The sequence below is a fragment of the Monodon monoceros genome, unplaced genomic scaffold, assembly GCF_005190385.1.
Source record: "Monodon monoceros isolate NGI ecotype Baffin Bay Population unplaced genomic scaffold, NGI_Narwhal_1 Super_Scaffold_11, whole genome shotgun sequence".
In the NCBI taxonomy this organism is placed as follows: Eukaryota; Metazoa; Chordata; class Mammalia; order Artiodactyla; family Monodontidae; genus Monodon; species Monodon monoceros.
The window spans coordinates 13663106-13675823 of NW_021703767.1; the positions used below are offsets into that span (position 1 = coordinate 13663106).

At 43.8% G+C, this 12718-nt stretch overlaps 1 protein-coding gene across 3 annotated transcripts in view; it reads left to right on the plus strand.

Annotated features, from left to right (window-relative positions):
• Nucleotides 1–12718, plus strand: part of TIAM1 (T cell lymphoma invasion and metastasis 1) — a 398406-nt gene that overhangs the window by 382201 nt on the left and 3487 nt on the right. For all 3 annotated transcript variants that reach the window (XM_029214248.1, XM_029214249.1, XM_029214250.1), the window contains 5 exons: nt 56–164; nt 4129–4187; nt 5116–5218; nt 7668–7755; nt 9713–9885. In XM_029214248.1, coding sequence (XP_029070081.1) covers nt 56–164; nt 4129–4187; nt 5116–5218; nt 7668–7755; nt 9713–9885 — 532 coding nt within the window. The remainder of the gene's footprint in view (nt 1–55; nt 165–4128; nt 4188–5115; nt 5219–7667; nt 7756–9712; nt 9886–12718) is intronic.

Here is a 12718-nt window from a genome sequence, read left to right on the forward strand (position 1 = left end):
CATGGATATCTGAGTGTTTTTAACATCGCCCAGTAAGTTTTGCCCTGGATTTCAGGTTGCAGATCTGAGCATGGGAGACCTGCTTTTGCACACCACTGTGATCTGGCCAAACCCACCAGCCTCGCTGGGAAAGTGGAAAAAGGAGCCCGAATTGGCAGCTTTTGGTATGTGTCACGAGAAGGTTTGGAGGGGAAGAGGGAGGCTGGCTTATTTTTCACAGTTAACATTTCTTTTCCAAGACACAATTTATTAAAATATAGTTAATTACAGTTTTCTGCATTGTCTTCCTGCTATGGCCACCAACATGTCACAGATACTAAATTAAACCTTCCAGCTAAGTATGACGAATGTGGCCACCCAGCTACCAAGAGGGAGGGAATGGCTGTTCAGGTCTCCCCCAGGTATAGACGTATGGGCAGGAAAAGATTTTTTTTAAGCTGCTGTTCTGAATATCTTTTCAAAATAATGAGTTAGTAATAAACCAAGGAAAAATCGAGTGAAAAATCAAGACAAAACTATCTCTGTTTGTGAGCTCCCCAGTCCTTTTATTCTCTTCCCAACTCTGTGTTGCTCTGTGTGATGCCAGGATTCAGGGCACGATTCTCACCTCACCTGTTGTGGCATCGCTGGATGCCTTGAGCAGTTACGAGGTGCTCCTCAATCGCATCGCGGCTAACAGCAGCGAAAGTAGTGATGTTTGTGAATGATTAATTTTCCAACAAGCCAGTTCAGATGGACGCAGTTGCTGCAATTCGAAATCTCATGTGGTTGTGTTGTAAAATGCTTTTTGAGTGAGCAAAACTATGGGTTAGTCCACTGGGCGCTGTACATATTCAGGAAACATGGCTCATTGTTGTGTGTAAATGCTTGTGCAGTATGCGGTGTTATTCCTGGGTATAAAACGATCAGTCATGATCAGTGATCAGTGTTCATGCTTCTGTTTTAGGTTGTGTCTTTTCCTAGCCTCCCACTAGAAGATTCATGGGCAGGAACATAGTATAAAGGAAGCCTAGTATTTCCATTCTCCTTCCTTACCTTATCTTTCTGGGGGCAGAAGAGGGAGGGTGTTCCTGCCTACTGCTTCTTTAACTGAACTCTTTTTTTTCTTTTACGATGTGAACAGTGCATTCCCAAGTGGAACATCCTAGTGATATTAAAATCAGAGTATTCAATACAAAGATTTATTGGACTTCCTAAGTAGATGACTCAGCGTTCATTGAAAACCTTAGTGATATCCCTAAGGATTCCAAAGAGCCACTGTAGCTGTTGATGCCATTTCATTAGAAATAATAAAGGAGCATATAAATGTGAAGGAAAAACGTGTGACTAAATATGCTATACAGAGGAGGTGGGGTATTTTGACATGCTGGTGGTTTTTGATAGTAGTGGGTATTTCGGGCAGGGGGAGGGATACTGTTTGTTTTGCTTTGTTGTGTTTTCCCATCATTAACAGTTGCATTTCTTATATGGAAATTTCTTCTTGGAGAGGTCTGGGAGCTTTCTGATGCTTCTGAGTAGGTCACTTATGGGGTGTAGGATTCTGAAGGAAATGATCCAAACCATCTCTCTCCCTCTTTCTGATGCTGGGCTATTGGTGAACCATTCCAGAGTTCAGCATTGGGATTTTTCATGCCTGTCTCCTGAATTTTACATATTTCCTATAGTTAGAAATAAACAGATTTAGAAAAAGAAAATCCTTTGGGACAAAGTAGGAGGTTGGCAAACTTATTCTGTAAAAGGCCACATAGTAAATATTTTAGGCTTCACAGACCAAGAGGCCATAAGTAGCCAGACGCAGCTGTAGACAGTATGTAAACAAATGGGCACTAGTATTGGCGGGTTGTGCGGAAACAGGCAGGCCCTAGTTTGCCAACCTGTGATAGGGTTCAGGAAAATGCCAGTTTTGAGGTTTGAGGGGCAATGTGTGTGTTTGGCTCAAGGCAGGCTGTCGTCATCGTAATGAGCTTATTTACGTCCTTAAAAGGTGACATGTTTGGCAGTTTTGGTGTGATTTTTAAGTAGCAAGCAGAACTAACAGAGCCTTAGAAATGTGTTTGTTTTGTTTTGTTTTGTTTTGTTTGCGGTACGCGGGCCTCTCACTGTTGCGGCCTCTCCCGCTGCGGAGCACAGGCTCCGGACGCGCAGGCTCAGCGGCCATGGCTCACGGGCCCAGCCGCTCCGCGGCATGTGGGATCTTCCCAGACCGGGGCACAAACCCGTGTCCCCTGCATCGGCAGGCGGACTCTGAACCACTGCGCCACCAGGGAAGCCCTAGAAATGTGTTTTGAAACAAGGAAGAGTTGCTGTGAGGGAAGTAACTTAATTACCACTGAACAGGCAGCTTTGGGGTTAAAATGTGGTTGTCTTGTTTCCGTTGCTCTGATCTCAGGAAATAGTGCTGCTTTCTTCCGAAAACAAAGTTGACCGGCTGCCCACCCAGCACCTTGATGTTTTACTCCCAGGACGGCTAGTTTGTACTCAGGGCTGACCATCACCACCTTTAAAAGAAGGAAAGAAATAGTTTGTTTAGGTTTCGGCCTTAAAGGGTGTTAGATGTTCACCTTTGGGGATATCGAGAGAGGGATTTAGGCTGGTCAGGGCAGCCAGGCGTTTTGGACATCAAGGCCATGTCTGAAGGGATGGGCAGCACTTGGAGTCAACTGAGTGACAGTCGGCTGCGGATCAGGGAGGGATCAAGGCGGAAATGCTCATAGCCCAGACTGAGGTCCACTCTGGCCCTACCGCTGTGATCCTAGATGGTCCAGGTAAACCGAGGCAGACCAGTATCCTTCTTAGGGTCACAGCAACAACCTCATTGAGCTCTGGTCCCAGTGAGATGGTGGGTCTTCTGAGACTAAGTTCACTGGCAACCTCACCCTCTCCTGCAGTGGAGCTCCCTCCATTTTAAAGGGACCTGCTGTCCTGGACACTGTGATTTCTGTGAAGTGTGAAGGCTTCATGGTAAGGACAGAGGGCCGCCTCGGATGCTCTGTGCAGCCTTCATGCAGAGATGGTGTGGCCTCCTGGGGTCAGTGGGAACCTCGCAGTCTGTCCTCTGGGATTTTTACGAAGTCAGGCGCTGTGACAGCTCAGACCCAGTGCCTGGGGTCCGCTTCTTTGTACCCGAAAGCTTTTTTTTCCTGCAGCCTTACACAAAGGGAGCCTGATGGGTCAGTAGGATAAAAAATGATAAAACATATACCAGACACGTTGGGTTAGTCTGCAGAGAGCCTGGGAGCCTGGGGAGCCTGTCCCTGAGAATTCCCTGTAATTGTGTGTCTGGTACACCAGGTGTGCCCCCTCCAGCTGCCATGTGACTAACGTGGTCCCTGCTATGCCTTGGGGTCAGAGTGTGAAGGGAGATGGAGACCCTGATACAGGGAGCCAGGGATGGGCTGGGGTCACCCTTTCTTGTCGTTCTGGACACCAGTTCTTCTTTGCAGGGGAGTCAGAATCACTGAGTGCTGAACCTCTTGGCATTGTTTAAGGAATTCTATGGAGGACTATGCATAACTCCATTGTATCTTCCCCCACCCCCAAAGAATATAAGAATAAAACTACATACTCCCTGCTTCTACATAGTTTATTGCGATTCATCCTGTTTGGAAAAAGTAAAACTGCATTCTACTTCATTAACTCATTTTTATTTATTGAGGTCGAAAAAGATGAATTACATTTCCTGAATTAGGAGCACTCTGCGTGTGTGTAATATTAGCTTAATTTGCATAAATAGAAGTTACCGTAAGCATTATTATTATTGATGTTTGTATTGTTCCTTCAGCTGCTGAACTAGTACATTTTTGTTAAATGTGTATAAGCTGAAGTTTTAAGCTTGAATTGATACCATAGTGAAAATATATTTTACCCAAAAGTTTCCAGTGGGGCAGGAGGGTTTATTTCCATCTCTTCAGGCTTTTTCTGTTTATCTGGGACCTGGAAAATTTTGTCTTAACAGGTTTTTGCATCTCTCAGATGTGCTGAGTGAGTGGAGGGTGGAATGGGAGCCGATTCACGGGGACTGTCTGTCCTCTTCATAACGGTTGTGTTTGTTACCACAAGTTATTGAAAGTGAAGGGGAAAACCCAACCCCTTGTGTGCTATAACTGCCTTCATTTTATGTTCTTCCAGTCTTCAAAACTGCTGTGGTCCTTGTGTATAAAGATGGTTCCAAACAGAAGAGGAAACTTGTAAGACTTCTTATTTCACCCCATAGTTTCCAAGTATCTCCCTTACTATCTGTTCCTCAGTTGTAGCTGCGTAATTGTAATTCTGCACCTTTGTCAGGCGTGAGTGTTTTATGATTTTTTTTGTTTTTGAGTGTTTTATGATTTTTTTTTTTGAGTGTTGCTGAGGACTTAAGGAAATTGCCCATCCTGCCTTCCTGCAGGCAGACTCATGTTTACAGCATGAAAGTAAACAGCTATTGGGCTTACCATGGCCCGAACCTACCTTCCTAATGCTATCTTTATCCACTGCCTGTTCTTCGTGCCCCTCTGTGCTTGTTTGGGGATCCCTTTTCTCTTTCTTCCTTTGTCTCTCTTTTGCCTGACTTCGGTTAGCAAGCTTATTTGCGCAGCCTCGGCAGATTTGTCCCATGGCCTCTGGCTTGCTGCTGGGCGAACAAAAGTGCACACGGGGGAGTGACCCGGGGTTCCAGCATCACTGCTTTGTTGTTGTTCTTGTTGGGTTTTCTTTTGGAAATTAAAACAATTTATTTATTTGTTTTAATGACATATTTTAAAATTTTTATTATTTTATTGAAGTATAGGTGATTTATAGTGTTGTGCCAGTCTCTGCTGTACAGCAAAGTGACTCAGTTACACACATGTGTAAATTCCTTTTGTTATATTCTATTCCATTATGGTTTATCACAGGATATTGAATAGAGTTCCCTGTGCTCTACAGTAGGACCTTGTTGTTTCTCCATTCTCTATATAATAGTTTACATCTGCTCACCCCAAGTTCGCAGTCCTTCCCTCCCCCATACCCCTCCCCCCTTGGCAACCACAAGTCTGTTCTCTATGTCTGCAACATCACTGGTTTAGAAAGTGTGTGCGGGTCTGGTCCGGGCTGAGCACAGACTTCTCATGCACCTAGTTCCTTCTCTTCCTGCAGGTAGGATCGCACAGGCTTTCAATTTACGAGGACTGGGACCCCTTCCGATTTCGACACATGATTCCTACCGAAGCTTTGCAGGTTCGAGCTTTGGCAAGTGCAGGTAAACTCTGAAACAGGTTGGGTACATATTTCTGTGTATGTATGAATTGTTTTTCTGAGTCCACACTCTTGGTTCTAACCACCCTACCATCTTTTTCCTTCTGTGCTTAAGTTTCCTTTCCCTCAGTCTCTCCATTGCCTCTTATTTACCCATCTGTTTATTAAATGAATGAACTAAGTGAATGGAGGTAGTGCCTTTAATATTGTTCCAAGGAATTCTATTCATTCTGTTATATATATTAATAATACTGCAGGGACTCACATCTAAGTAGCAGTGAGTCTTGTACTTCTGGGAAGAATCTTTGTGACCATCAGCAGACAAAGCCCATGTAAATAACTCACTTGCCTTTTAACTGGGAGACCCAAAAAGACCACCCGAAGCACAAAAAACGCCATTGAATACATTCTTTCTTCCTGAAGCCTTACAAATCTTTATCTTTGTATCAGCATGAAATGTCAGTTCTTTTTCTATGACCCACGTAGCCGTGAAGCAAGTTGTTAGGCAGTGATGAAAGTACTTGCTAAGATGATTCGTTGATGCTTTAGCACATGAGAAGAGAAGTGAATGTCAGCACGGTATTGCCTAAGAATACCAATATTGCTATGACTCGGAGGCCCCATCCAGGGCTTAATTTGAGGCTGTTTTAGGGAGGAGCAATCAGCAATGGTTCTCCCGGGCACACCTGAGAGGGAGCAGCTTTGGGGTCAAGTGGAAGCTCTCGGGACACCCCTATTCCCGTCCCACTTGGACAGCAGGTACAGCTTTCTGGTTGTAAGAGGGGCCATGGAAGTGGACCTCTGCAGGTGCACAGTGGATCTGTATTTCTCTTTTGTGTTTTGGCATCTAGCATGAGCAATAAGTTCTTCATGTCCGGTTGGTGTCACTCATTTTCTCCCCGTTTTCATTTGTCACCTCCATGAGCCATAAAATTGGCTCTAATCCTTATAGAACCACCTCTTCCCTAGTCCAGTGTCATGAGGAAAAACCTTCTGCAGTATTTGGGAAACCTCCAGTTACCCACCCAAGTTAAAGTAGATGCCACTTCCTTCTCAGTTGTTATGCATTGCAGGAGGAAAACTCAAATGCAGAAACCACGTCTGGCAAATGTATTGGGGATGATTATTTGCCCTAAGAAGGTTTCTGTCTAACCTACTGGCCCAGAGGACCCTCGTGCCTTTTTAGCTTTGATTTGATTTGTAAAATTGATTTACACATGAATTTTCAGGCCCTTATAAATCATAGGTCTGCAAACAGCTATAATAATATTTTGAGGTTTGGGCACTTAAACACTAGCATTGTCTTACTTTGCAATCTTAGATTATGAATTATCTAGTTCATATGTTTCCTTGCGCCTGGTTTATAAATAGGAAAGCGTATGCTTATAACAAACCACAAAGGCTCCTTAGCCAGGAATTTTGCCTTCATTGAGGACTAAATACATGAAGAATTTAAGTCTGGAAAACAAAGCCATCTTTGTGAAAATGATATTCCGTTCCCGCCCTCGGTTTTTCATTCAAATCAAGTTTAAAATCAAGATAAAAGTTTATTTTAATGGACTTACAGAGACTAGCCAACACATCTCTTGTTATGAAATAAATTCCAGTGGATATGAGACTCAGAAGATGGAAATTTCTAGATTTCGTCTTCGTTTGGGAAAACCTGTGAAACTCTCTGCACATGGGTCCTGCCTGGTTAAATAATGTGGGCACGATGAGGGCTTGTAACTAGGGTTTTGAACCATTAGGTAAGGATGAGACTTCACAACCTGCAGTCTTGAGGTCTGCAGTGAACTGTTTCTTTCATAAACACTCATGAAGAATAACCCGGCAAAATGATAGGATATTCAGGCACTGAAAGACTTTGAAGTTGTTTCTAAATATAACTGTTTCTCACTTTCTCAGTGTACCATTCTGGCTTCCTTCAGGTTGGGTGCTGTGGGCAGGCTGAGAAAGAGGAACCCCATTCGTTCCCAGGACATGCTTGTCCAGGGCGCTAGTCCCAGTCGCCCAGGGGAAAGGCTGTGCTGCAGATGGCAGGGCCCTGCCTCTTTATATCACTGGCCTGATGAAATCAGCACTGGAATCTTGGGCTCTGTCTAGTCCAACTGTTGCCAAAACAACTAATCACTTAATTAAAATAGTTCAGCCAAACGGGCTGTGCAGCTAAAAGGTTCAGTGTTTCCATCAATATGATTGACTGATTGTCCTTTTAGACCATCCAGAAGGAGATTTGAGCAACTGGTAATTTTCCAAGCATTCTTTTTCTTCACGCCCATTAAGTTCTCAATCATTTTGTCTCTTGAGATCACGGGATAGGAATGAAGTTTCTTTGGTCATATGTGGCTCTGCTCTATTTAATCCTACACCAAAGCATGGGAAATGCTTTTGTAAAAATGCAAATAAATCTCCTTGAAACATACTCTCATTCGTCCTTGTTTTAATTTCTCTAGATGCAGAAGCAAATGCTGTGTGTGAAATTGTCCACGTAAAATCGGAGTCTGAAGGGAGGCCGGAGAGGGTCTTCCACCTGTGCTGCAGGTGAGCCTGGAGCCGTGAAGTGTGGGAGGTGCCGCCCAGAGGGAAGGGATGTGACAGTGCTTGGTGTCCCCAACCCCTCTGGGTTCTGCACACCAGCCTGTGCATCCCTAGAAGCTACATTCTTTCTCTTGTGCACTTGAGGAAGTATTTAACACTTATCAAGTAACAGTAATCGGATAAATTAAACTCATTTTATCAGAATATAGACAGTAACCTGATTAATATCTTTCTAAAAGGAAATCGGAATTTTCACGTATATATTTGACATTCAAACGAGGGCTTTCTTCCTATACGTACATTTGGTGGGTTAGAAGGACATGGTTGTCTCATGTTTCGTTTGGGTGTTTGGGTGCATCATTTATACTGTAACATCTCTGAGGTACAGCAGATGGAGAGTCACCTGGGAGGAGGTGAGGGTGTGTGCAGTGTTGCTGGGATTCCTCGTCGTGTAGGGGAAACTTCGACCTAGGGAGGCTGGCTCAAGTGACTCAGGTTCACCTACGGATCTGGAGTGGAAGCTGAACTTACGATGTGGGCTTCAACTTCCTTCTTCTTCTTCTTCTTCTTTCCCTCCTCTCACCATCCCCTCGTCTTCCTCATCTTCCTCCTTTTTGGGCTCTGTCGTTAAGAATTTGAGAATTGTACTTTTCTCAAGTGCAGCCAGTTCTCTCTCTCTCTCTCTCTCTTATTTTTGGCCTAAAGACACCGGGGTGGATGGTGCCAACAGCCAGCATTCTGATACATTTGGCTTTACATATCATCTGTACTCCATGATGCTTTAATTTTATCATAGGTGCTTAGTAATTTATTCAGTACTTACCCCACACCGTGGGTAGTATACTATGGGTTGCCCACACACACAATAGAAACTCAACGGAATCAATATTTTATGGTTGTTAGTAATATTTTATAACGTGGCTGCTGATACAGTAAGAAGGCACATTTAGGGAGACGCAAGAGGGATTACATGCATTATTTCACTTAGTCAGACTGAGCTACCGTTATTCCATTTTACAAATGGGGCGCCAAGGCTCACAGAGGGTACTTGGCTAAAACCTTATAGCAAATGAATACTGAGTTCAAACTCAGTGGGTTTGACTTCAAAGCCCATGTTTTGTGTTTCTTCATTGCCTCTTTGTCGGATGTTCGGTGACAGGGATCAACAAATCCAGATCCCAGGAAGCTATTGGAACTAGAATTGAAATTTTTTTTCAGATAATCTACATGTGGTTTAGCACCATCTTTACAGTCTATTTAGGCTACTCTGCTCGCGACTTTGTTGATAAATCCACAGGCTCCAATGAGCCCGCCCGTAGAGATGCCATATTCATTGTTAATAAGGAATGCCAGCTAAAACTTGCCTGGGTAAAACTATTAAGAACTTAACAAGAAAAATAACTAACCTAAGAAGCACTTTTTTTATCGTGCAAATTGGAAGTTGGGAAGATTTTCCAGTTCTTACCAATGTAACTTTAATATTTACATGTTGACGTGTGTCATGGAAGGTGTTGATATTTAACAGGCATTGATATACAACTCAGAGGAAACGAAGGTTGTTGGGACATCAGTTTCCAAGTGCGCTGCAGAGCAGCAAGAATCTTGTGGTTCCTTTGTCTGTAAAACATTTTAGACTGAAAGGCTCTGCCTTAAGTACCAAGAGCAGAATCTAGCAACTCTGTGGTGCAAAATCCATCTCTCCATCAGTCTATTCATTTGTGGGCTGCTCAGTCCCAAATTGGCTGCAGGAGCTGAATCACAAAGCATAAAGGGAAAGGAATACATGTTCTGTATCTCCAGCGGTGAAAACACTGCTGGTCGGCAGTGAAATTGGAGTCGTGGCCTCAGTCTTTAACCTTTGGTCCTCAGGGATATTTGTTTGGCTGCACCTGGTAACATCAGAAGTTCCATCGTGTGTTCAGTGCTGTTTCGCTAATAGGTGTAAATCTTCTTTTCGTAGCTCCCCAGAGAGCAGAAAGGAGTTCTTGAAGGCTGTGCATTCCATCCTGCGTGATAAGCACAGAAGACAGCTCCTGAAGACCGAAAGCCTTCCCTCGTCCCAGCAATATGTCCCTTTTGGAGGAAAACGATTGTGTGCGCTGAAAGGGGCCAGGCCAGCCATGAGCAGGGCAGGTACTGTGGGGATTCAGACGTTCAAGATCCCTGTCATCTCCACTCCACTGTAGAACTGACGTCCTCATTGAGCAAGACTTAGACGTGTCCTTGCGGGGGCTAATGCTGGAGTACATTCTGCCCTGGTGTGAGGTTCCCGGCCCTTTCCTCCCTCCCTTGGTTTAAGCCTTTTGCCCTCCCTCAAGCTTTCCCTTCGCTGCCCTCCTCCTTCTGGCTGGTGAGCTCGCCTCTCATTTGCCAAGCTGGGAAGTGAGCGCATTCTCTTTCTAGAGGGGCTGTCTTAGCCCGCTTGCCCAATGAGAGTTGCTGCTTTGCATGACAGCCAGCTTTGTCCAGCAAAAAGCAGTGTATGATGTCTCAGCATAGTCACAGCCCACCATTCTGAGAACGTGGTGGCTTTGTCCTCGAGAAACAACAGCCATGCCTATTCTCAGTAAGGAGGCCATGTTTGGTAGACCAGATGACCCATCAGACTTTTACCCTCACCTTGGGCCTGCGACTTTATTTTTAGCTGCCATGCTCATTTAGGGAAGCCTTGAGCTGCTATTAGAAAAGAGGAATCTGGAGTTCAAGTAGTCCCAGGGTAAATATTCTTTTAGGACTTATTCTACCACCTTGAAGCAGTAAACATCAATACTACTACCTGTAAATGGCATTAAAGTCTATCTAGGAAGAAAGATATTTTCATAACACTTGGGTATTAATGACCTCAAGACATTAACATTTTTTAATCACTCACTCCTTTCTTAAGAGGCAGTCCAGAATTTTGCAGGGAAGACTCCAATAAAAGAGGCTTCCTTTGCATTTGACAGAAAGGCTTCTGATCTCTGTTCTAAAGAATTTTCCGCCTGTTCTCAGTTGTGTTGAAGAGGCAGGTATGGTACTGTGAATGGTTGAAGGTTTTCATAGACATAACCCTGACAGAGTATATTATACTGTTTAAGTACTTTAGTTTAACTAATGTAAAGGGGCTAGTTATCTTATATCTATTCTCCAATCACTTGATAAGTGTTTACTGAAAATCTGGTATGGTGAACCCCTAGTACTATTCTGGGCTCACCAGTGTCTTGCATACTTCCCTATCCACAATTTCTTATGGAGTCCTCATGTAAAAAGCTTTCTCATCCCCTTAGAGCTCACAGCAGAGAACTTCACCTTGGAATTGTCTCATTTGTTCCTTTCACTTGCCACATATATTTAATTAGGATTGGGATTATGTGTGCCAACCTCAGGAAACCCCACCTGTCTTTGGTCAGGTTTCTGTTGTTAATCGAGGAACCTAAAGTCAGAGCTGCATTTACTTTGAAACTAAGCATTTTTAGTCTGTAGGACACTCAGAAGTTTTCCTGCTGAGATCCCTCTGGGAAGAAGACAGGGTTGCTACAATCTACCCCATCATCCTGAACATCAAGGGAGAGAGCCTTGATGTCAGAGCCTGTTGGCTTTGGCTGATAGGAAGATTTTTTTGCCTGATGGCTCATTTTTGGCTGAAGAAAGTCTTTATCACTCTGCTTTTGAAGCACCTCACTATCGTCAGGATCTTCAAATTAGATGATTTAAAAATGGTGTTGGAGTGGGTCGGCACAGCACTAGCTAGTCAGTCTTAATAGTGAACAGTGGAAATACTCGAATCAAAGATTGTCTCCTGGAACCCCGTAAGGCTGGCTGGGTTATTTATTTATTTATTTTTTCTCGGTACGCGGGCCTCTCACTGTTGTGGCCTCTCCCGCTGCGGAGCGCAGGCTCAGCGGCCATGGCTCACGGGCCCAGCCGCTCCGCGGCATGTGGGATCTTCCCGGACCGGGGCACGAACCCGTGTCCCCTGCATCGGCAGGCGGACTCTCAACCACTGTGCCACCAGGGAAGCCTGGCTGGGTTATTCTTACGCTTCATTATGCATTGTCATGAATACCCAGCTAGTTTATTTCTCTTTTTGCTCAGTAAAGGCAAATAGCCAGTCTCCCTCAGTCTAAAAGCACTTTATGTCTGCCAGTAACCTAACTACACATTTTTTTGTTTTTCCAACATTTTCTTATGAAAATTTTCAGGCATATAGAACAAATGAAAGAATTGTATACATTCATACCTACTGTCTGTAACATTTTTTATATTTTCATTGTCACATATTTATTCATCTGTCATCCATCAACTCATCTTACTTTTGACACATTTCTAGAATAGACATTAGCATACTTTACTCCTAAATACTTAAACCTGCACATCATTGACAAATATTTCCAATATCCCAATTTGGAATTGAGGTAATTCTAATAGAGTGATTGGAGAGAGCCAGGCTCCACTCTGGTGGTACTGAGATAAAATTGAACAGTAATTTCTGCTTCTTTCCAGTAGAGTAATAGTAGTAGTGGTAGTAGTTTTGTTTTTTTTTTAATTCTTTCTTTTTTCCATTTTTCCTGGAAATGATTTTCATTCCCCTTCTTGAGTGAGAGTGGTGTCTATTTACTCCATGCTTTAAGATGATAGAACACTCAGGAATGATGATGGAAGCACAGGGATCTGAGACAGAGGATGGTCAGAGCGGGTGCCAGTTTAGACCACTGTCCAGCTCACTGACCTTGTACCTGCTGTATTTGAAGTCAAGGCTGCATTTGGCGGTAATTGTGAATAGTCACCTTACTTCTAGCAGCACTGAAGCAGTTGAATGGTTTTTCAGGCTTAGATTTCAGGAAAGTAGCTCCTAAGTGGTGTCTAGGCTCCTGCCTCCCACTGGAAAGCCCATGGTACATTTCAATATCGAGGGAGAAGTGGCAGCGTTTCCATGTGTCGTGTGTGTGTGTGTGTGTGTGTGTGTGTGTGTGTGTGTGTGTGTGTG